This window comes from Lissotriton helveticus, chromosome 3_1 (genome assembly GCF_964261635.1).
Source record: "Lissotriton helveticus chromosome 3_1, aLisHel1.1, whole genome shotgun sequence".
Classification (NCBI taxonomy): Eukaryota; Metazoa; Chordata; class Amphibia; order Caudata; family Salamandridae; genus Lissotriton; species Lissotriton helveticus.
In genome coordinates, this window is record NC_136061.1 from 375697787 (window position 1) to 375723290 (window position 25504).

General features: G+C 49.0%; 1 protein-coding gene across 1 annotated transcript in view; it reads left to right on the forward strand.

Moving 5' to 3' along the window:
* SDF2 (stromal cell derived factor 2) overlaps positions 1-22966 on the forward strand; it is a 93972-nt gene extending 71006 nt beyond the window's left edge. The window contains exon 3 of the mRNA XM_078680108.1: positions 21367-22966. Coding sequence (XP_078536234.1) covers positions 21367-21654 — 288 coding nt within the window. The 3' untranslated portion in view covers positions 21655-22966. The remainder of the gene's footprint in view (positions 1-21366) is intronic.
* The last annotated feature ends 2538 nt before the right edge of the window (positions 22967-25504 follow it).

Consider the following 25504-nt stretch of genomic DNA (forward strand, 5'->3'; position numbering starts at 1 on the left):
TGCTTGTTTTTTGTCAGATGTAGAGTGTGATCAGATGGACCATCAATGTCATTGTCGACCCACTTTAATGGAACATCTACTATTGGCAATGACACTAACTGTATGAAAAGAATTGGGGGTTGGTCACTTGCACACCTGTGGGTCTACACTTTTCAATGTGATAGAAACCTAAATGTTTGGGGTTTAATCTTGCTAGTGCGTGCTGCTCTGTGTCAAAGGACTGCCAGTCCCTCGGGTAACTACATTCAAATGGGTGATTCAAGACGTAATGTCTTGAATGAACCAGGCGCACTGCTATGAACAATTCTTTGTCCTTACTGTTCAATTTTAACTGACACTTAATCATCTTCATACAATATAACACAAACATAAATTAATGATCTGACAACAATTTTTCAATGAAAAATCATTTACTTGTACTCCATTGCAGAATTGCATATTGTTGAATCTGTCGTAATTCTTTTGTCATTACTTCATGACTTAATGGGTTCAAACATCATGATTGTATATACAACAAACATAGAACATGATCATAGGGTTAACATGATAATGACATTAGTGACGATTAGTGAGCTGCGGCCCGATGCATTTCGGGACCTCCTGTCCCTTCCTCAGGGGCCACTGTGAAACGAAAAATGAAATCATTTGACATACAGAAATCTCATAATAAGAGCAGTAGCCTGACAATGTGGTATCTTAATACACATGTGGATAAAGCCATCTATACCTCCTACATTACATTATCTGATTGTTTCCCCATCTAGTAACACTGCAATCGATGTTTCTAACCATCCTAGTTCAGTTCTGTATGAATCCATGAGAATTGGATGTTATGAAATTATGTTATTAAGACGCATGTATTACCAACCCTGTATTTTAATTGCTATCTTAAACTTACTAGATGTCTAGGACGCTTGTCATTTCCTTTGCCAAATCGTTGGGAATTATGTTTAGCGTTCTCCATAAAATGATTTTCACATGCACTATAGATATTCTCTGAGCACCATCCACTATTTCGGGTGTACGATCGTCTACCGCGTTTTCACTTTTGAAAGTTTTAACTTCATACACTCACCCAAGATGGCCGCCGTTTGATGCATCATAGCCAGAAGCATCGATGTCACGTAATTTAGTCCGTCTTTGCATTCAAGTTCAATGGGTTGGTGGAAAGGTCCATCAATACCTTTTTTGAGCATGATGTGAACTCTTCCAGAGAGCCTCAGGAGGAAGTGGGATCTTTTCCTGCCAGGTCTCTTTCACAGAAAGCTATTAGTTTCAGTCCTCCAAACTTCATTTTGGGCACCAGTGTGTGGTCACTCGCCTTAGTTAGTGAAGGATAGAAACAGATAGAAACAGGAGTGTACTTCAGATGGAGATAATAATACTCTCTATAAAGTGAATATGCTTATGACAGCGGGTCAGAGTGTTAGAGGGGTGGATAAATGAACCTACTTGGTGACTAGGGGGTGCTAAATAAAACAACTAAGGTCCAATTTATCATTCAGTCCCAGCTGTTCCATAGTCTGATATTTCTTAATCCACCTAACTTCTCGTTGTGATAAATACTGGCTCATGACCCTACCTTCTTTGATTTGAATTTTTTCAAGTACCAGAAATCACACTTGAGAGATGTTGTTGTGTTGCTGTAACCAGTGAACTACAAGGTTGGAATTGGTGTTCTTGGTGCATATCATACTTTTGTGTTCCCTGATTCTTATTTTGAGTTTTCTTTTGGTTTTGCCGATATACACAAGTCCGCACGGACATTTTATGCAGTACACTACGTAACTGGAGTTACAGTCTGCAGTGAAGCGTAATAACGTTTTTTCACCTGTTCTGGGGTGAGTGACAACATTTTGCTGCAGCACATTGTTACAATGTGTGCAGTTGTTGCACTTTCTCATACCTAGATTACGAATGCTTTAATGGGTTTTCTTTGAAAGCAGTTCCTTCAAATTAGGACTACGGGTATATGCAAAAATGGGTTGCTCATTAAAAATGTTGTTGGAAGTCTCCTTCTTTTTGTAGCAATTCCCATCTTTTTAGAATGATTTTCTTGATGTTTATGGATCTTGTCGAAAATTTAGAAACGAAAACGCTGCGGTTGGAGGCAGGTTTTTTTTGTTTGCTGATAAGTAAATCTTTGCGTTGGATTAGTAATACTCGTGCTTTTGCTTTGGAAATACACTCTTTGGGATATCCTCTGTTCAAAAATCTGGATTTAATGCGATCCATGTCACGATTGTAAGCTTCCGGTGTGGAAGAAATCCTCTTAATGCAGAGCATTTGGGAAAATGGTAGATTTTGAATCATTTGTGGAGAATGGAAACTCTGGTACAGTAGCGTATTGTTGCTGTCAGTGGGTTTTACGAACATCTGTGTGTGAATGGCTTCATTATCTTTGGATATTCATACGTCCAGGAACTACAGTTCTTCAGTGCTGATGTGATGTGTGAATTTAATCCTAGTGTTTTTAGTATTCAGTACTCTGATGTTTTTTTCCAATGTTTCCATAGTATGTGACCAGATTAAAAAAATATCGTCGATGAATCATCAATATATTACAAGATGTTTATTCCATTCGATGTTTTGGAGAATATTCTTTTCTTCAAAAACAGCCATGAAGATATTGGCGAAGGTGGTGGCCCCTCCAAATCCCATGCTGGTTCTGCTTATCTGTAAATCGAACTCATCTTCCCATCGAAAGTAACAATGCTGCAGGCAAAACAACAGTAGTTCTAACAAAAAAACTTTGTGCTCCAATATTCTGTATTTTCAGGAGGGCCCACTCCATTGCTTCAATTCCCTCCTTAAGAGGGATTAACGTGTATAAAGAGGTGACGTCAATGGTGCACAGTACCCAATTCAAACTGTTAGTGGTGTCAAGATTCTGTAACTGATTGAGAAAATCAGTTGTATCTCGTATGTTAGTTTTCCAGGTGTTAACGAAGTTCTGCAAAAATTGGTCTATATATTTGCCAAAAGGTTCAAAAATGGATCCTACACCTGAAACTATAGGTCTGAAGGGAGGATCAGTTGGATGCTTGTGTATTTTTGGCAGCATATATAGATGTGGACGTTTAGGGAAGCGTTTGGTTAGGAAGTTTTTAGTCTTTGGAGAAATCCAATCCATATCAATGGCATGTTCAATATTCTGTTTAGAGTTTGAACAATATCATTAGTGGGATCATGCTCAAGTTTGAGGTAAGTTGATTCGTCTGTGATGTGTTCTCTTACTTTATGTTGATAATATGTAGTATCCATGATGATGAGAGCACCACCTTTGTCAGCTCGTTGAAATGTTAATTCTTTTTTACATGACAATCGATGTAAAGTTCTCTTCTCTGATTTGGTCAAGTTAGGCCTTTTTTAGTGCTTCAAACAGGTCGATCGTTTTATGAGATACTGGAGCGGTGTACGTGCTATCTGAAAGAGACACGTTAGTGATAGATTCCTTACTTTAGAATATCCCCAGGCGTCAGACTGGATCTGGAATTTTTTTGCGTAGCAGTACCCTTGCGCGTCGGTAGGCGTTGTCTGCCGCTCCGCGTCCGTCGTCAGCGTCGTGGGCGCCGTGATGACGTTGTCGGAGTACTTAGACGCCGCCTCCGCGTGCTGACGTCAGTTCTTCTTTTTTCCACGCCAGCAGCGCAGATCCGGAAAAAATGGTACCTTAGTCACTTTTTGACTAAACTTTTTTGATCTTTTGATCATCCTCTTTCGAAGTCTTCAACTCCGAACTGTGCCGGTAGGGATGCCAGGTTTTAAGCCCTGTGAGGATTGCGACCGGCTGATGTCGGTCACCGACCCTCACCGTCGGTGTCTCCACTGTCTCGGCGTCGACCACGACGACAAGACTTGTTCCGACTGCCGGGCCCTCACTTCAAAGGCTAGGCGGGAGCGGTCCCGTAAGCGACTCGAACTCCGGCAGTCGGCCCTCGCCGAGAACGGTCCCGGTCCGGGCGGAGGTCGAGGGAGAGGAGCCATCGGAGCTTCGGGAGTCGACATCACTCCTCAGGGTCGAAGTCGTCAGGTAAGCACAAGAAGTCAAAGAGACGTCATCGCTCTTCCGACTCCCCCCCGACGTTCGCGCGACGCGGCCGGGGGTTCAGGTGACACCACCCATCCGGCTCCGTCGGAGTCGCAGGCGCCGCGTCCGGCCCCATACCCTCCGGTCCCTGGGCCTCACGTGGCGCCGGAGGAGATCGAGCGGTTCCTCATGGCCATGAGGTCCCTCTCTCCTCTGACGGGCTCCGCGGCGCCTTCGGGCCCACGGACCCGTCTGGGGGACCTAGCGGGTCGGGGGCTTCGACTCGGACGCTGCCGGCGCCTTCGGGCCCGGCGCCGCAGGGCCCCACTGGATCCGGTTCCGGATCCGGGTCGCCGCCGGTGGACTTAACGACCTCCCTGGCGCCGGTCCCTCAGGTGTCACCCCCGGCGCCGGCCTCGGGCGGTGCCGTCCTCGAATGCCTCCCTCGACCCGGCCGGAGCGGCGCCGCTTCAGACGCCGTTCGGAGAGTTCACTTTCCATGAACCGGCCCCATCATTTGCTAACCCTGATAACCAGGAGATGGGTGATGAGGAGGATTGGGAGGGGTCTGAGGACCCTCTGACACGTGAATGTCAGTCCCAGGAGGACTGGACAGGTGAACTTGGGGAGGCCAGTGGTCTGGACACTTCGCCGGACACTGGCTTTGTCTCACCTCCTACCGTGGCTACGGAGGAGGGGGCAACCTACAGTGTGGTGTTGATGAGGGCGGCCAAGGCCTTGGGCCTTGAGCTCCCCGTCGCGGCCGTGAGGACTAACCTCCTCACTGAGGTCCTTAAGCCGCAGTCATGCTCAGCCGAGCCTCTGCTGCCGTTTAACGAGGCCTTGACCGACGTTCTTTTGGGCACTTGGTCCAAGCCCGCTACAGGTTCGCCTGTAGAGGGGAACGTAGCCAGACGCCACCGCCCGGCCCCGGGCAACCCTTGTTTCCTGTCCACCCTCCCCACCCCTGAGAGCCTGGTGATCCAGGCCTCAAATTCCCAGACAGCATTCCCGTCGGCACCACCTGACAGGGAATCCAAGAGGTACGAGCAATACGGCAAGAAGGTATTCTCCTCCCTGAGTCTGGGACTGCGGTCTTCTAACACCGCGCGCCTCTTGGGCCGTTACACCCACTCTCTGTGGGATACGGTCGCGGACGTGCTGCCAGAATGCCCGTTGGAGGTACGGGCTAAACTCGGCCAAGCCCTTGTGGAAGGCCGAGATGCGGCACGTTATTCGATCCGGTGTGGACTGGATACCACCGACTCTCTGGGCAGAGCGATGGCAACGACGGTGGCGATTCGTCGCCACGCCTGGTTGAGGTCCGCCAACTTCTCGGCTGATGTCCAGAATACACTCATGGACATGCCGTTTGATGGCCGTCGCCTTTTTGGCGACAAGGCAGACCATGCGCTTGAGCGCTTTAAGGACTCCAGGGCTACGGCCAAGTCCTTGGGCCTCTCGGCCCCACGCCAGCAATCGGCTGCCTTTCACTCCTTTCGTGGCCACGGAAGGGGGTGTACCCACACGTGCTGCCAGCCACGCTCCGCAGGGTAATACCCAACACGGTGGCGGCCGTGGAAACTGCCGAGGCGGCGGTCGGGGACAACGGCGAGGTCAGTCCACACCTTCCCCCGCAGCATCTGCCTCAAAACCCTCCTAGTCCGTGCTTTCAGGCCCATGTGATGCCAGTGGGGGGCAGGGTTCGCCATCACTTCCTCCACTGGCGCACTGTCACGTCGGACAGGTGGGTGCTGGAAATCGTCCGAAGGGGCTACTCCCTCCCCTTCGAGGCGACCCCTCCAGCCATGCCACCGCAGTACCACCGAGTATCGGGGGATCATTTGCGGCTTCTGCAGGAGGAAGTTACGGCCCTCTTGGCCAAGGGGGCCATCGAGCGCGTTCCTGGGCCAGAAGTAGGGTGTGGTTGCTACTCCCACTACTTTCTGGTACCCAAGAAGGGCAAAGGGGGCCTATGCCCTATCTTGGACCTAAGGAACGTCAACGGCTTCCTCCGGAAGGAGAAGTTCAAAATGCTGACACTGGCTCCGGTCTTAGCTGCCCTGGACCCAGGAGACTGGATGGTAGCGTTGGACTTGCAGGACGCTTATTTCCACATCCCCGTCCTGCCGGCCCACCAGCGCTACCTGCGGTTCACGGTTGGCCACGAGCACTTTCAGTTTACCGTGCTCCCCTTCGGCCTTACCAGCGCCCCACGGGTGTTCACAAAGGTGATGGCGGTGGTCGCAGCTCAACTGCGCAGGTTAGGGGTTTCAGTCTTCCCATACCTCGACGACTGGTTGTTGAAGGCGGGCTCGCCCCAGACAGTCGTCAGCCACCTCCAGACGACGGCAGACCTCCTGCACCAGCTGGGGTTCTCCCTCAACGTGCTGAAGTCACACCTGTGCCCCTCTCAGAAGCTCCTCTTCATCGGAGCGGTTCTCGACTCGGCGCAGTTTCGGGTTTATCCTCCCGAACAGCGGGTTCGGGATATTCAGGCTCTGATTCCACTCTTTCAGCCTTTATCCCGGGTCTCGGTCAGGTTGACGTTGCGGCTTCTGGGGCTGATGGCCTCCTGCATCCTACTGGTGCATCACGCCAGGTGGCGGATGCGGGCTCTGCAGTGGGACCTGAAGTTTCAGTGGGCCCAGCATCAGGGGAACCTGTCCGACCACGTCCTGATCTCGGACGGCGCTGCGAGACAACTGCAGTGGTGGCTCACGGGCCGCGATTGGGTCAGCGGCAGATCCCTCTCCCTTCCCCAACCCGAGCACGTAGTTGTGACGGATGTGTCCCTCCAGGGCTGGGGAGGCCACATGGGAGAGGCGGAGATCAGACGCCTCTGGTCTTCGGCGGAGGCCTGGCTCCACATCAACCTTTTGGAGTTGCGGGCAATTCGTCTAGCACTGAAAGCATTCCTCCCCTCTGTCCGGGGGAGTGTAGTGCAGGTGTTCATGGACAACACCACCGCCATGTGGTACTGCAACAAACAGGGCGGGGTGGGGTCGTGGACCCTTTGCCAGGAGGCTCTGCGCCTCTGGCAGTGGCTGGAACGCCAGGGCGTGACCCTGGTGGCTCAACACCTGGCAGGTTCTCTGAACGCCAGGGCGGACGAGCTCAGCCATCGGTGCATGATGGATCACGGACGTGGCGCAAGGCCTCTTTCAGCGATGGGGAGAGGCTTAGTTAGATCTATTCGCCACCGAAGAGAACGCGCAATGTCATCAGTTCTGCGCGTTGGAATTTCCAAGGCGGCACTCGCTCGGAGACGCTTTTCATCGCGAGTGGAGTTGCGGTCTATTGTACGCCTTTCCGCCTATACCACTTCTGCCCAGAGTGCTGAAGAAGATCAAGCGCGACCGGGCACAAGTCATCCTTGTGGCTCCGGACTGGGCACGAAGGTACTGGTATCCAGAGCTACTTAGTATGTCAGTCGATCCCCCGGTTCGTCTGCCTCTTCAGGAGACCTTCTGTCGCAGCAGCAGGGGGCGGTCCTCCACCCGAACCTGTCCAGTCTCCACCTCCATGTTTGGAGATTGAGCGGCGTCAGTTGAGGCCATTTGACTTGCCTCCTGAAGTCTGTAATGTCATTCTGGCAGCCAGGCGTCCCTCCACAAAGTCGGTATACGCCTGCAGGTGGAACAGATTGGTGGTATGGTGCACAGCGAAGGCTGTGGATCCACTCTCTGCCCCTCTTTCTGAGGTTCTCCTCTTCCTTCTTTCTCTTGCCCAGCAGGGCTCTGCTCTGGACACTATCAAGGGCTACCTTTCTGGCCTTTCAGCCTTTCTAAGGCTGCCTGATCAACCTTCTTTGTTCAAGTCCCCTATTGTAAATCGCTTTCTGAAGGGCATCACACACACATTCCCTCCTGTTCCGTTTGTGATGCCTCAGTGGGACTTGAACCTGGTTCTTACATTTCTGATGTGCGCTCCCTTTGAGCCACTTCACAACTGTCCTCTCCGCCTTCTTACTTTGAAGACTGCTTTCCTGGTTGCCATCACCTCTGCCAGGAGAGTGAGTGAGCTCCAGGCTCTTTCTTGTACTCCTCCTTTCCTTTCTGTCCATCCGGACAAGGTTGTGTTGCGTACTAAGCCATCTTTCCTGCCCAAGGTGGTCACGGCCTTCCACATCGGGCAGTCTATCACCTTGTCCACCTTCTTTCCGCCACCGCATCCCTCTAAAGAGGAAGAGCGGCTCCACCGTCTGGACTCAAAACGTGCGCTCTCTTTCTATTTGGATCGCACCCGCCAGTTCCTGGTGGATGACCAACTCTTTGTTGGTTACGTGGGCGCTAAGAAGGGGAAAGCGGTGCACAAGAGAACCATCTCCCGGTGGATCATCTTGTGTATCCAGGCATGTTACTCCTTGGCTAAGAAGGAGCCCCCTGTTGGATTGCGGGCTCATTCCACCTGAGCCACGGTGACTACAACTGCCCTGGGCCGGGGAGTGCCCTTACAAAACATCTGTCAGGCAGCTACGTGGGCCTCGCTGCACACGTTTGCAAGACACTACTGCCTGGACAGCCAAGTCCAGAGGGATGGCTTCTTTGGCCGTTCTGTCCTCCAGGACTTTCTGGTGTGATTATTGGTTCGCAGACCCACCACCGGGGTTGGTATTGCTGGGGTATCTATTCTAAGGTAAGGAATCTATCACTAACGTGTCTCTTTCAGATGCACAAGTTACTACTTGTGTAACGATATATCTGTACGAGACATTAGTTAGTGATAGATTCCTTACCGACCCTCCCATCCTCCCCGTTCTGCGAACCGATATCTAGGGTTAAGGTCATCCCCTTCAGGGCCCTAGTTTCAATGGCACCAGTGTTGGTTTTTAACATGGCTCAGCGCTTCTGGCGTGGAAAAGCTGTGTCTAAAAACTGACGTCAGCACGCGTAGGCGGCGTCTAAGTACTCCGACGACATCATCACGGTGCCCCCGATTCCGACGACGGACGCGGAGCCGCAGACGACGCCTACCGACGCGCAAGGGTACTGCTACGCAAAAAAATTCCGGATCCAGTCTGACGCCTGGGGATATTCTAAGGTAAGGAATCTATCACTAACTAATGTCTCTTACAGATATATCGTTACACAAGTAGTAACTTGTGCTTTAGGTTTAAATTCCAAGTATTCATGACATTCCCCTGGTTGACCGTCCTGAATGACATTATCAACAAAATGTTGTAATTTGATGGTGCGCATAAATCTGTAAAATGCTATTTCGGTTTCAGAGAGATTGGTGCTGTAAGTAGCTACAAAAGAGGTTCCTTTGTTGAGGACTCGCAGTTGTTTCTGGGTTAAACTTGTAGATGAGATATTTATGACTGTCTTTTGACTCCGCAAGTTTGGTCGTCCCTTTTCCTTGGGAAACTGTGCCTGTGTCTTACCTCCTGAATTACTACTCATTTGGATGTAGGACCAGTTATACATAACCTCTCTTTGCAACTGGCCAGGGATATGTAGAGACACAAAGAGTTCAACCTGTCCTTAGTCTTTTTTACGCCCAGGTGCCCTTCTAAGGAAACCTCATGGGTCCGTGACCACAGGAAATTCATGTGCACTAAGGGAACCAGTAGCCTCTTGCTAGCTCCGAACTAAGGATTCAGGGGTTCACTATATAGCAGTCCGTCACAAAGCTTTCCAACCAGTTTGTTTCTGACCTGTTCCTTGGCATTCTTTTGAAGACCTACAAGAACAGGGCACTCAATTGTGCATGGTATAATTGTTCCTCCGGTAGGTCTTCCAGCAGCTTACAAGCCCTGTAGCTCTGGCAGTGACCCAGTCTCCAACACCTGCTCTCCTTCAAGTGTCTCCTCCTCCTCTCCCTCTGGAGCAGGGGTGAGAGATGCCAGGCCTGTATCTTCTTAGAGTCAGCTATGATCCGCTTGCTACCTTTTTCTGGTCCTTCCAAATCTATGATGGTCCTAGTCTCTCCTGAGACGTGCAGCCTCTGCTCAACCCAGTCGACTTGGCCATAGCTGACTTGCCATTGAATTGTACCTCAGCTCAGGCAATCAGGTACTCAACGTTGTCCACATTGACACCAGGGAGAATCTCCTAGAGTTTGAGTTTCTTTTCCTCCACTATAGTAAGCACTTACATACCTCAGTGCAGGAACCTTCCTCACATTGATACTGTCTTCCTACTCAAACACAATGGTATTTGGATTGATCTGCCTACGGTCATCTGGTTTCCTTTCCCAATTTTCCATTTCTACTAGGTTTAGCACCACAAGACCCTTCACCCATAGTCATTAAACTGTCTATAATGGGTATAGTTGGTACAGGGATTTTCACCTGAAAGTCCCTTTTGTAATACCCCTTCTTGTGACACATATAACAAGTAATCACGTCGAGCTTGGAAGAACCTGTCCTCCCTTTTCCTTGTGTTTGTGTCTTGGAACTCATGTCCCTTTTTCCCCAGTGTCCTCCCTTTAATCCTTGGGAATTGCTATGGCACTTAACCTCCAGTTTGCATTGTAACCAGTCGGCTGAGAGTGTTTTTCCTTTGACTTAGAGCTATGACTTGCCAACCCTTTGTTAACTCTGTTAGCTAACTATTTATCAGCTAACACAGCAAGCTTCTCTAGATCACTTTCTGTCAAGGCAAGCTGGTATTGCCTAAGTGGGGTTAGAGTCCACAAGTAACTGGTTGAGGACCTTAAAATCCTTCGCCACCATCCCTCTCACCCACTCATTCACCCAAAACACCGTGATTTCAAGTTTTAAAAGCAATAGCGTCTAGTGCCTTGCTTTGTTTGACTCTGTGAAGGTACTGAGATGGCTTCTGCAGCTCAAACCGACATATCAGAACTTCCTTTATTCACTCCTAATACATCTAATCTGCCACATGCATTCTCCCAATAACTACTGTTCATTCTAAGGGCAAGTGGCTTATTAAAGTGACTACCTTAAACCCATCATTCAAAGCCTACACTCTACAAATGATCCTAAAACTCTCAAGAAAGCATTAAAAAGCCCCAAGCCTTCCATACCCATGTGCACAGCTATCTTGGATACTTGGCAGGTACTCCTGCAGAGTTGGTGGTGGAATCACTTCTCCCACATTTAGCTGTCACTGCTGCCATCCTGTGTTTTTACTTCACAAAAGCAGTCCTCACTCCATTTCTTTTTCACTTTTTCCCTTTCCTGCCTTTCCCTTTTCCTGTCATCTCGCGCCCATTCCACCTGTCTCTCCTACCTCCTTTACTCTTGTTCCTGGACAGCTAATCTCAACTCCTCTATCTCCAAATCCCTGGCATCCTCCACCTCTTTATCACCTTCCATTTTCTAGGAAGCCAGCTTCAAATTCCGAGACTCTTCCACATTCATGCCACCCTAGGGGATGATTCCTGGGGTCGGTGACAGTGGGACTCTTGAAATGGGAGATAGAAGCCATAGTGCAAATGTGGGGACATAATCAGGGTATGTCTGGGGAAAGCCATTGTTAATGGGCCAAGAAAGCCTAACACTTTAGTGCTCACTCCACAGGTTCCTAACGTGGTACCCTATTCAGGGTCCTTCACTGATTTCTTTCTTACCATACAGTTTCTCCAACTGGCCCTTAACAAACTATACAAATATTTCCCTATCCTTGCTTCTGGGTGCCCTCCACCCTATCCACGCACAGGTCTCTCAATTGATCTAAGGACTTAGTATCATGCCTACTCTCACCAGCCTTGTACCTGCCAGTGTACTGTATAGGTGATGTTGTTTTAAAGCTGTACCTGCTGCCCAGGTCAAGGCAGGTAGAACTAGAACTTGTAGATCTCACACCACTTCCTGCTAAATGTCAGACCCTATTTAGAAGGCCACTGGCTTAACAGGAACTACTTGGCCCCGACCCTGGTGGTTGAGCTTATTTGTCACTGGTGCCCTGGGTCCGTCCTGCTGTGGTTCTGCAAACTGGACCAAGTACACTCCTTTCCGCACTTGACTGTCAGGGTGTGAGAAAGTGCCCTCTTTCTTGCATGGTATGCCACCACTTTTTGCTGAATTGCTGATGTGTGATTTGACTGAGAGTGCCCTGGACTCCTGCCAATCAGGTACCCAGGGCCTGTGTTCCTTCCCTAAACCTGCATTGAAGCCTAAACCCAATTGGCATCTCTGGCCACATGTCAGCCCCTGGTAAATGGTACCATAGGTACCCAGGCCCATAAGGGCAGCAGCACTTATTGTGCCACCCTTAGAGGCCCTGTGCCCCGACACACACACACACACACACACACACACACACACCCACACACACACACACACACACTGCCTTTGCAGGCTGCGTGTCTTGGTGCAGAACAAAACAAAGAGGCGACATGGCACACATCCCTGTGTGCCATGCCCACAAAACACTGCCCTGGCATACATCAGTCACCCCTCTAGCTGGGTGCCCTATGCCAGTGGTGAGGGTACAGATGCCTAAGCCCTGTACCCCTACAGTACCCAGGTCCATTCCTGGGCACAGTAAGTGCAGTGCTCCCATTAAGAGTATATGGTGCTGGGAGTTTGTCATTATGAACTCCACAGCACCATAATGGCTACACTGAAGACTGAGAAGTTTGGTATCAAACTTATCGGCACATTAAATCCACACTGATGCCAGTGTGGGATTTAATGTAAATTGTACAACAGAGGGCATCTTAGAGATGCCCCCTGAAACTCAAGCAACTCCCAGTGACCTGACTAAGTGGCTGCCTAGCCTGCCACCACCAGACATGTTTCTGGACCCCTGGGTCGAGAGCTGCTGCTCTCAGGGGCCTGAAGCAATGCACATCCTGGGATGAGGTGCCAAGCCTCCTCCTCCAGGATGGGCAGGGTTCGCAAAGGAGAAGCTTCAAAGGCATACTGCCTTTGTGAGCCTCTCCAGACCACTTGCTGTACTCAGCAACTGGTCCCCACTGGTTCTACATCCCACTTTGGGCGGGAGACACGGCGGGAAAAACAAAGTGAGGAAGAGAGGTGTGCCCACCTCTGCCAACTCCACCCCTAAGGTGGGGGAGGCGAGGCGAACCACAACCTCGAGTCCCTGCCATCTTGAGGATGGGGGAACCCAGCCAACCAGGCACAGGCGCCTGCCCCCTCCCACTGGAGAGTGGCAGAATAGGGGGTGTACCTACCCCAGGGAGGAGACCCATTGGTCCCTGACCTTTACCTACCTGTAATGCCCCTAAATTTAGTATTTTGGGGCACCCTGAACCTTCCATCCTCAGATCCAGCAGCAACAAGAAAAGAAGGACGAGAAGCCGGTCAGAGCTAACAAGAGGACGATGCCCACTGACTTGGCCCCAGCCCTACAGGCCTGTCTCCCCTCAAACTTGCTCCTGCGAAATCCTGGCGTGTCCAGCGGCCAGTAACCTCAAAAACCCCGTAGGACCTGCCTGCATTCACTTTCCAAGCTGTTTCTCCCGTGAACACCGGACGTGTTTAAACTGCAGCCTCTGGTGCCAGCTGGGAACCGCGAATCCTGCACACTCTGCACCCGCCGAGCCCGGCCCGTGTTTGAGTGAATAAACACCACCAGGAGGTCCCCCCGGCGATCCTGACCCGAGATCCCGCAACCCCTGATCTGCCTCAAGCCTCCAGACGATGCCTGCAGCCCCAATCCAGAAGACCCCCCCCCCACAGCGACCAGAGCGGGTAAGAAAATCGGACGTCAAAAGGCATCCCTGCACCTGACGCCCCATGGCCTTGTGTGCCCAACCCAGCAGTGCCTAACCATCCCTCTACATCCCAACTTACCCCTCGAAGTGGTGGTCACTCCTGGAAGATCCTCGTCCACGAGCCTGCAGTGTTCCTTTGTCCCGGAGAATTCCCATTGAAATCAACAGGGCACCCGACCTCAAAACAGCACCCTGCACCCGGCTGCCCTAGTGCCGCTGAGGGTGCCCCTTTGGGCGACCCTCGACCCTGTCACCAGGTAGGTCGCCCCCCCCCAGCCGCCACACGATCCTCCTGTGACGCTACCCCGCCGCTGCCTGCTGTGAGCTGACCACCTCTCCCCACTGAGGTCGGCCCTGCATTGCCTGTGACTGTTCTTCCTGTGCACGTTCCTGTTGCCCCTTGTTACTTTTCACTGTTGTTCTCGCTTCCCCTTGTGCCCTCTGTGCCCTCCCCCTCTGCCTTCTGTGCCACCCGCTTCCCGCCGCTGCGTCCCCTGCGGCCCCAACCCCTGTCATCCCATTGGCCGCCCCACTCCCGCCTCCCAGCTGCTCCTCCCTCCCACAGCCCCTCATATGGAGGCCGCGCAGCGGGAGCGCCGCTGGCGCACCGAAGGCAAGCCCTTCTGCGCCCGGACCGCGCCCAGCGTCAGAACCCCTGGCCCCCGCCGAAACCAAGAAACCCGTCGACAGTACGACCCCTCCACGCACTCAACACCGGCCGACCATCTGCCTGCTACCAAACCACTCCGAAGCGCACCCACGGACCCTTCTCCTGCCAAACCTGCAAATTCACCTGCATCCGAACCTGCACCCCACCACCCGGACCAGGCAACAACAGCCACCTCAAGTGCATCCTACTCAACACCCGCTACGTCCACAGGCACGCCGTCGAACTCTGGGAGCTCCTTGACACAACAGCACCAGACGTCGCCTTCCTCACAGAAACCTGGATGAACACCTCCTCAGCCCCCGACATCGCCATAGCCATCCCGGACGGCTACTAGATCACCCGAAAGGACCGCGTCAACCAACCCGGAAGAGGAATCGCCATCATCTACAGGAACACCATCAACATCACGACCAACTCCAAAGATGCCCTCACCACCGCAGAACACCTATACTTCCAGATCCACACCGACCCCAAGACCACCCTCAGAGGAACCCTCATCTACAGACCCCCGGGCCCACGCACACAATTCAGTGAAGCCATCGCCGACTTCATCAGCCCTCATGCCCTCGCCTCATCAGACTACATCTTCCTGAACTTCCACCTAGAGAACAACAATGACCACAACACCACCACCCTGCTCGACAACCTCTCCAACCTCGGACTCAAGCAACTGGTGAACACCCCCACCCACAACGCCGGCCACACGCTCAACCCCATCTTCTCCGCCAGCAGCCACGTTGCCTTCAGCCACTCCCCCGGACTACACTGGACCAACCACAGCTGCATCCACTTCACCTTTAAGAAGACCACATCCCACCACCGCCCGCAACAGATCCCCCGTAGATGCTGGAGCAAAGTCACCGCACAACAGCTGACCACATCTCTGAGCCAGAACCCTCCAGTCAACACTACCGACACCAGTGACGCAGCCCGCAACCTCACACAGTGGATCATCAACTGCGCAGACGACCTTGCATCACTAAAAAAAAAAACCCAGGCAACCCCGGCAACGAAGACAACATGGTTCACCAACGATCTCAAAGAATTTAAGAAATCCTGCCAAACCCTCGAGAAAGCCTGGCGCCGCGAACAGACGACAGAAAACATGACAGCCCTCAAGAACGCCACTCACAAACACCATCAACTGATCCGCAACACCAAAAAGACATCGTTCACAGAACGGCTGGACCACAACACACACAACAGCAAGGAACTCTTCAGCATAGTAAAAGAGCTCTTCAACCCCAGCGCCAACAGCAACGACATCACGCCATTGCAAGACCTCTGCAACTCCCTCGCAACGTTCTTTCACTGCAAGATCGCCGATATCCACGACAGCTTCGGCACCCAGACCCCACCCCCAGCCACCGAACCAACGCCCCCCACAACCACCCTCACCGCCTGGACTCCCATCAGCACGGAAGACACCACCCACGTTATGAACACCATCCACTCCGGCTCACCTTCCGACCCCTGCCCTCACCACATCTTCAACAAAGCCGACTCCATTATCGCACCCTACCTCCGGAACGTCATAAACAACTCCCTCGCGTCCGCCACCTTCCCAGAGAGCTGGAAGCACACTGAGATCAACGCCATACTGAAGAAACCCACGGCGGACCCTAAAGACCTCAAGAACTTCCGCCCCATCTCCCTTCTTCCCTTCCATGCAACAGTCATCGAGAAGACGGTCAATAAACAGCTGACAACATTCCTCGAGGCAAACGGCTCCCTTGACCCATCCCAGTCCGGATTTCAGGCCAACCACAGCCCGAGACCGCCCTCATCGTAGCCACCGACGACATCAGGACCCTGCTTGACAAAGGAGAAACAACCGCTCTCATCCTCCTAGACCTCTCAGCCGCCTTTGATACAGTATGCCATCGCACCCTAATCACTCGCCTCCACAACGCCGTGATCCGAGGTAACGCCCTAGATTGGATCACCTCGTTCCTCTCCAACAGAACCCAGAGAGTACACCTCCCTCCCTTCCTCTCAGCGGCCATCGAGCTCATCTGCGGCGTACCCCAGGGCTCTTCACTAAGCACAACGCTCTTCAACATCTACATGAGCCCCCTCGCCACCATCGCACGCAAGCACAAACCCAACATCATCTCATACGCAGACGACACCCAGCTGATACTCTCCCTCACCAAAGACCCAGCCACTGCCAAATCTAACCTCCAGGAAGGAATGAAAAACGTCACAGAATGGATGAAACTTAGCCGTCTCAAACTGAACTCAGATGAGACGGAGGTCCTCATCCTCGGACCATCCCCATCTGCCTGGGACGACTCCTGGTGGCCCGCAGCCCTGGGCATCGCACCAACACCCACGGACCACGCTCGCAACCTGGGATTCATCCTAGACTCCTCCCTCACGGAGACCAAGAAAGTCAACGCCATCTCATCCTCATGCTTCAACACCCTGTGCATGGCCCTCGTGACCAGCAGACTGGACTACGGGAACGCCCTATACGCAGGAACCACAGCCAAACTTCAGATAAGGCTCCAGCGCATACAGAATGCATCTGCGCGACTCATCCTCGACATCCCTCGCCACAGCCACATATCTGCCCACCTGAGAGACCTGCACTGGCTTCCCGTCAGCAAAAGGATCACCTTCAGGCTCCTCACCCACGCACACAAAGCGCTCCACAACACGGGCCCCGAATACCTCAACAGCCGTCTCAAGTTCCACACTCCAACCCGCCAGCTCCGCTCCGCCAGCCTCGCCCTCCCCAGCGTAGCACGTATACGCAGAGCCACCACCGGAGGAAGATCTTTCTCCTACCTGACTGCCAAGACGTGGAACTCCCTTCCCACCCACCAACGACTGACCCAGGACCATCTCACCTTCAGGATACACCTGAAGACCTGGCTCTTCCAGCAGTAGCAGCACCCCCACCCCACCCTTTCTCAGCGCCTTGAGACCCTCACGGGTGAGTAGTGCGCTTTATAAATGTATTGATTGATTGGTGCTAACTTGGTCCCCAACTTGCCCTGAGCTTAACCCTAGGAGCTTGGCTCCCACATCCCTGTGGCCTGCTTGGCAACCGCCACCAACCGAAGTCTCCCCATCCTTCATAGGATAAACAAAGTTTAAAATCTTTCATAGGATAACATTGGGTCTCAACACTCTGCACCCTGCCACCTGAGTGCCGCTGAGGGTGCAACAACAGTGCAACACTGACCCTGGGAGACCCCGGAGTCTAACCCCAGAACCCTAACTCAAAAGACTGACTACTTACCTTGAAACCGATAACTCATTTTTACTCATTGGATAACATTGACACTTTTTCTCCCAAAAAGTTTCTAAGTGTCGACTTCTGAAAAAAAAAACAAATATTCCTTAAAAATCAGCTGATTAACCAAAACGCATTTTCTCAACTGTTTTCAGGAACTATCCCAGTGTTGAATCCAGGATCCAGCATTGAGTAAGACAAAGTAACGATAACCTAACTTACCTGCTAAGTGAATTTCCTCCCATAGGATAACATTGGTGATTCTATGTGAAAAAATTTCCAAGTCTCAACTTTTGAAATGCAATAATATTCTTTAAAAATCGTACCTTTAACGAAAACACATTTACTCCCCTGTTTTAGGGAAATGTCCCAGGGCTGAATCTAGGATCCAGTCCTGTGTTAGCAAAAGTAATCTGAAAAGTAATTAACTGCATTTTACTTAAAAAGCCCATTCAATTGAATGTACTACACCTGCAATATGTTGCAAACTGCTTTCTTAAAACTGTAACCAAAACCAGTACAAGTTACACTGCTATTTTTAACTGTGTTTATACAAGTAATTTACTACTGAAAAGTATTTTTATGCTTACCTACACCAGGCTTGCTTGGTTCTAGAAATAAAACAGTATATTTTTAATACAAAACAATTGGCCTAGAGTTCAGTTGTTGAGTGTGTGAGACCATTTGCTGACTGAGTGTGTACATCAAATGCTTTACACTATCCTCTGATACTGCCTTACTGCTCGACCTAGCTACCACTTTAGAGAGTAAAGTTTGATCTAACTTTAGCCTCTGCCAAACCTCTGGGGACCCTTGGACTCTATACACACTTTACCTCACTTTGGTGCAGTATATATAGAGCCAGTTTCTTACACAGGGTAGGAAAGCCTCTCGGAGATTTAGTATGGGGTCACAAGCTCTGATGTCAACATTCAACCAACAGACATAATAATTACTTTGTCAAGCCCAGTGCTTATCTTAGTTAAACAAAAATGTTTTATTATCACAGCAAAATGTAATACGGCACAACACAGTGGGGCTCGGATGCAAGTCTGTTACTGGAACTACAATACCCAGGAAAATGCCCACCCACTATGGTGCCCACTACCTGTTTTAGTAGTTGTCGTAAAGTATGTAGCTGTTGTATTCAATGTGTAGGAACAGATAAGGCTCAGGCGCAGTTTATTAGGTCTCCACTCATTAAAAGCAGTTTGCAGTTTAGTTCAAGGATTCAGACCCACAAGTAATGGTTCTTTTAGGTGACAATCACTGTTCCCTCTGTAAAATGCGGCATGCAAGTCTGCTTTAGTCTATTATGTGAGGCCCCATTACTGGCTCAGATTGGTCAGCCTGCACTGGTGGGTGCTCCCCAGGCTGGTGTTGTTACTGGTGTCTCCGCTGACCAGCTTAAGACTGGGACTGCGGTGAGGAAGCAACACAGCAGGACTGCTAGTCTGACACCCATTCTGGCAAATGCAGCCTCTATGCCAAGATCTGTTGGGTGCTCATTGTGCGGGTGCTGCCTCCAATGTTCACATGGGGTGTGTGCGTCTTCAGGCTGCTGTGGCCTCCAGGCTGGGGTCAGTTCCTGTATGTTGGCGACTTCTACTCCTCGGAGTTCATTGACCACAGATAAGCTGGACAGCATGGGATGTCTTCTTAATTTGATTATTGGGGGCAGTCTATTGCGGGTGTTGCAATAGGTGCCCAGAAAAGCGATCATGACACAGGTCACTTCTTGCTTTGCTCCTAAGGGCAATCAGCAACATGCGGTTCCTCATACTGGGAACGTGTCTGGCACTTTCCCTCCTTCTGTGAGCAATCAGCATGCTTCTAGGTGTTAGGCAGAATGCCATCTTCTCCAGCAAGTTGTATAGATTTTGGGTGATATCCCTTCACCTCACTGAGACTGGCTATCTTGCAGAATCCTGCCTTGGTCACACAGCCCTGGGTACACAGCAGCTCCTCCAGTACTTTACAGAGCAGTCCCTTTCTTGGTCCAGAAGAGCTTAGAACTAGAATAAAGTGATGCGGCTTGGATGCCACTTATCCATTTTCCGTTAAGGTGCTAGGGATTCATTGTCTGAGACTTCAGAACCGGTTTGGGTTGGTTCTCTTTCAAATGTCATGTTGTGTCTGCTCATCAGACACAATCTTTTTGCTAGGTGATTGGTCTCATAGCAGGTAGCAGCGGGGCTGACTCTGAGTAGGATTTTTCAAATCAAGGGCACAATGTAGTGAGAGAGAGCTACACCTGACTGTCATTGGCCTTCCTGAAACTGTTATCAGTGACAAACTAAAACTTAGGGGCCTCCCACCAACATAATCACCTTGAACAACGGAGTCTGCAGTCCCACCCCACCCCTCCTATCTAAGCTGTGCTTACGGAGAACTAATCCGCACATTGCTAACAAGGTACTAATAGAATTTGTCAGTGTCTCTGTGTCAAGCTACAAGAATGCAGGCAATACACATCAACTGTCTGAGGAAGCTGGCCTCACCCTCCATCTAGTGCCATGCTAAATCATGGGCAACCAAAATTGATTCCACTGGCCATAATACTCACTCGCACCACGCATGCTCAGTCCTATTACTGTACATGTGTTAAACACTCACAGCGTATAGATGCACTTGTTACACACATGGAATCTCAATGCATGTTTCTGGGTCTTATAACAGCAGAATTTCCCATGAGATGAGCTAGTTGGCTCTCCTCTTCTTGACAAAGTGAAAATTGTATGGTTGTACTACTGATCCAAAAAACACAGTACACTGCCACCACCCCTTTAATTGATGAACCCAGAGAATGGACATTAGCCTTTTTCCACTATGAGGGCAGACTTGGTGAACCCCTCCAGGTCGCCAAACAGGCTTTAGACCTCACATTACAAGGAACATGCCGAAGTCTCTGCACACACACCCCAGATGAGTGACATAATGATTAAAATAATGTTCAGGATATTAGTTTCAATCACAGATTCTCAGGGTAGGGGTACATGCCATTTGACCATTGCAAACAACGCCATTAACAGTGCTTAGTCCTATTGACAACAATACAAATAATAATCTTACCTTAAGTATCACCTCCAGTGGATTTGCACAGTGACGTTTTGCTGGAAGAAAGCCATAGGGTTGGCTAGAAGAGGCTGGCACATCTTCACAAAGTCCTGCAGAGAACGTCTCTCCAAAATGTGTGAAACTCCCATACCAGTAGCACCAGGCCTAAAAGACTTCTAGCTGTATGAAACTGTTATAAAGCACTGAGATGCGTTCCTCTCTTTGTAATAACTACTGCAGGCTTTGATTGCCGGAGGCTGGGTGTCCTATGTTGACCCGAGGAGATGCGAGATTTCTAGATTAGATCATTTCTCCCGTTGCGGCTGTGGTGTTTCACTCAGAAAGCCTATTCCAAATTTATGGGGCGTTTTTGGCCCGAGAGGATGGGGAATGTCAGCGTTCATGTAAGAACAGCAGAACCAGTGGGAGTAAAGAAATAATAATAACGTATCTGACATCTTAAAATTGCAATATATGCCCACCTCACAGTGGCATGGGGTTTCATAGTGGGAACACCTTTAACCCTACCACATCTGAGAATGATCGAAAATAAAATAAGAATGGGCACACGCAGACCGAAATCTGCAGTTGGAAGAGAACAGAGCTTCCAAAATTGTAAGTCCTACTCTTAATATCCGTGAGAGATCGTTGCTTATGTGGACAAATGATGAGTCGATGTCAGAGCTTAACTGTTTTTACTCTTCTCTCTTCCAGGAAGTCAGTGCTTTTGGAGATGGTGGAGAAGGTGATTACCTGGATGACTGGACAGTGCTATGTAATGAGGACTACTGGGAGAGGGACAGCGAGGTTCGCTTTCGACACACTGCAACAGACGTCTACCTTTCCGTCACTGGGGAGCAGTACGGACGCCCCATCAATGGCCAAAGAGAAGTACATGGCATGATTGCCTCCAGCCAGAACAACTACTGGAAAGCCATGGAGGGCATCTTCATGAAACCCAGTGAGCAGCAGAGGACAGACTTTAATCATTCAGAGCTTTAACAAGTCTAACAGGACTTGATATCCCGAAAACTCTTCCTTTCATCTTACCAAACAGTATTCGAAACTCACCACTATATGAAGCTCAAGTTTGTGTGGCGCCATATCTCGCACCAGAAGAGTTTGGAACGGTGCTTCCAGTATATTTTGTATTCCTTGGCTCACAGACTTTATCCCCTTCTATTGAAAATGAGTGCCCTTCTCAACAATATTTCAGCACCCAACACAGTTGAATTGATTGTAAGAGATACTACATTTGGTGCCTCTTTTCGGCATCCGAACATGCTCCTTCCTATGGAAGTTTTACATGTTTGAAAATTTTTGCCTTACAGGGGGAAACACACACACACACACACACACACACACACACACACTTTGCTATGAGTGGCTTCAAGTGCACATATTGGCGTGCAACCTATTGATTTTCTCAGTTCTTGAGTTATCTTTCTCTGCATACTACTCTTTATTGAACCAATGTAATTGCTCTAGAGTATATTCATTGATTCAGCCTATGTGACTCGAGATTCAAAATGTCATTCAGAATTTTCTTGTTGCAGGTTAAGAATAATGTGCACTTAATGTTGGACTTCCAAGTTGAATTCAAGTATGGCATTATATGTGGATGCTGCATAAATTTCTTCTGCAAAGCAGGTATGCAGGTCTTAGAGAAGCAGTCACAGTCCGTCTGAATCCCCGCCACTAAATACCCTTCTTTGCCCAGAGTGCTCTTGGCTCCCATCCCTCAGACAAAAGTCCAGATTCGAAACTCTAGCTCCTTATTATTGTATTTGGTTTTAATGCATTAAAGAAATGATCTAATTTTAAGCTCTCCAGAAGAGCATCCACCCTCTTGTCTGCTGGTCCTATAGAGTCAAGTGGAATGAGGAAGACCCAAGGCTACAGTCCCTCTTTCTCTTCTACCAGTGCAGAAAGAAGATACTCCCATTCACTCATGTTAAAGACCTGGTCCTGGTGAATTCTAGTCAGTCACTTGAATGAGCCATTCTCAGTGGGTCCCTCATAATGTATTGTATTATTTATTATAAGTGCCTGGAGAGTAATGTAACATCTGCCTTGTTGGCACAATGTATTCTCAAATGTGCATCTTCAGCAGCATCTCATTCTCTGTTACTCCTTATCATTTATGAATAGTATTAAATTGTGAACAGCTAACAGTCCTTCCAATGCAGCCTGGGAAAGAGGGGCCTCGCCTTCAACTGTCAACTGATTGTATGAAAATAAGTATTTTATGGGTGGTGTGTGTGGGTGTGTCTCCCAAGAGAGCTACCTGAATAAAAGTGGTTTATAAGAGAAAGGATGCTCTTTTAAATTCCAGTGTTTAAAGGGTTGTTTGTTCACGGTGGATGTTGTAGAGGGGAGCCTGCTTTTGAACCTTAGAAGCAGTCCTTTACCATGAGGTAAGCAACGCACAAGGCAAGAAGAACCATCCCTGGTAACACAAATGAATGCGCTTTTTTGAAGCTGTGTTCTGCTTTGAACTTTTAGAGTGCATCTAAGCAGCGTTCCAGTGCACCAATTTCTAATGTCCTGGGCTAGAAAGTGTTGGTTAGAATGCTATGGCTCGGGGGTTAGTGTAATAGTGTAAGTTATATGCAATGATATTGAGTTAAGAAATGAACCGCATATAATTGCAAATAAATTATACAGATCAGAGCACGCAGATACCATGAATTAGAAAGCTTGCATGCAGAATAAGAAATTATAACCTAGTAATATTATGAGCCGAGACATTGTTAGAATATATCTATATATGAGACTACACTTCGCATAACCCTTCTCTTACGCCAACTTAGCTCTTTAACTTAACTTTGCTCTTTTTTCCTGATTTAGTTTTTGGAACTCATTTTTATTACTACAAGATATGCCTCCTCAGGTTTACTTATTAAAATGATGCCACACAGAAAATGTGACACAATAATGCATGGATATAACAAAAAAGTTTACTCTTTATAATGGCTACTCTCTATAGTTAGCCATTGCTATAGTGGCTTGGCAACCAAGCGTAGTGGTGACCTGTTATCATAGTATCATTAAAATGAGCTACCATCAGTTATAGGAGAACCAGTCTGTCATCGCAAAATGTCTAGAGACTAATCATGCTGAAAATCAACAGAATTTACTTCAATAAAATACCAGAAGAAGCAACAGAGGCTTTAGAGTACAGGTGAGTAAAATACAAGAAAAGAGCAGGAGGATTTTAAGCCGTTCAGCCACTCACTGGATCATGAACAGAGATTTCCTAAATGCAGGTGATCTGTGGAATCTTGATTCAACAAGCATGTTTGGGCACATCTTGTTATTGCGCCCAGGTTAAGAACTTTCATTATCTGACAGTCTACCTAATCCCTTTTTTTTCCTGTATGATTGAGAGTATTCTAAGTAAACACAGGAGCTGGAGATTATACAGCTGTAGCAGTACCACAGAAGGGGACTCCCTGTCAGTTTATGTATCACTAGTATAATAAAAGCATATGCAGCTATTTAAAGGTCTGGGGGTAAGTCCAGAGAGCAGGATTTGAGCTCTTATTTTCTAGATGGTACCTGGAACATGGATGAGATCATGACTCAAACGTAAATTTGAAAATTCCTAAAGTATCATTTAACCATAAATTGGCATTAGAGGCCCTCAAATGCATGCAAGAATGCCAGGTTAGATAGTATAAAGATCCCTTAGAAAAATCGAAATATGAGATTAGGCATATGAAAAATGGAATTGGAGCATACCCCCCCCCCAACTGCACCTTTTTTCACCTACCTTATTTACCCATGTTTTGTCAGACGCCCTAGCACACCAATGTACAGATTATAACAAGTTAAGGACTTAAAATTCAAGACGAATACAGTGATACATAGGATGCTTTAATATTTCTGTCTTGATCTGAATCCAGGCAACACGTGTTTCGTCGTTCGGGACAAGACACTCGCGACTTCCTCAGGGCTTTCAGTCTTTGACTCAGTATAGAATGCCTTCTGGCTGGTTGTACTTCCGTCCCAGCCTCAATCTGACTGGGCAAATTGATAGTAATCCGTATGCAGGTCTTTAGAAAGAATAAAGTATCCTAATGGCACGATCCGATATGTATTCGTGCTTAGAAGCGGACTTGAATCATGCCCGCTTAGTATATGATGAATATAGCAGCATTGAACCGTGCAAACGTTCCCCGACAAATCCGTCTGCCCGCAATCAGCTAGACGTGCTACCCAACTTCCCTAAGTGAATGGAAATAGAGTCCCAGTAGGTGCACAAGCAGGCGTGAACAGGTGGGGCATCGCAGGCAAGTAGAGCACAAGTAGATAGAGCAGAAGCAGGTTCAGTTAGCATGAGCACTGCTTGTCCTGCGATGTTGCAAGAAGCAGACACTATCACAGCTCTTTTACTACCATCTGCTATGGCGTAGTGAGTACATCTCCACAATGAAACAAGCAATTAGAATGAATAAGCAGCTAGCCTTACTGTTACTCGTGACAGTCTTTGACTAACAGCAGAGAGAAGGACTATAAGGGGGGTACAGAGACTAAAGGTTTTTAAGAGGGATCCTTCCGCAAGCATAATGGACAGTGATCTATGCAAAATAAAATCACAAGTCTTCACCCCTTACAATAAGTACTTTGGTGCGAGGAATGTAAGGAAGTTCATTGTCAATGTCTTTGGTCATTGATGATCTCAAAACAACCTTAGGATTTCCAAAAGTTTATGTAAGAACTCCAGACTATCTGTCAAAGAAGCCATTTGGTAACAAGAGACTCCTAAGGATGACCGTTCCTTAAAGGGAGCTAGAGACGTTCTTGTTGGTGCTGTTATGAAAATATGCCCAACAGAAATTGAAAAAAA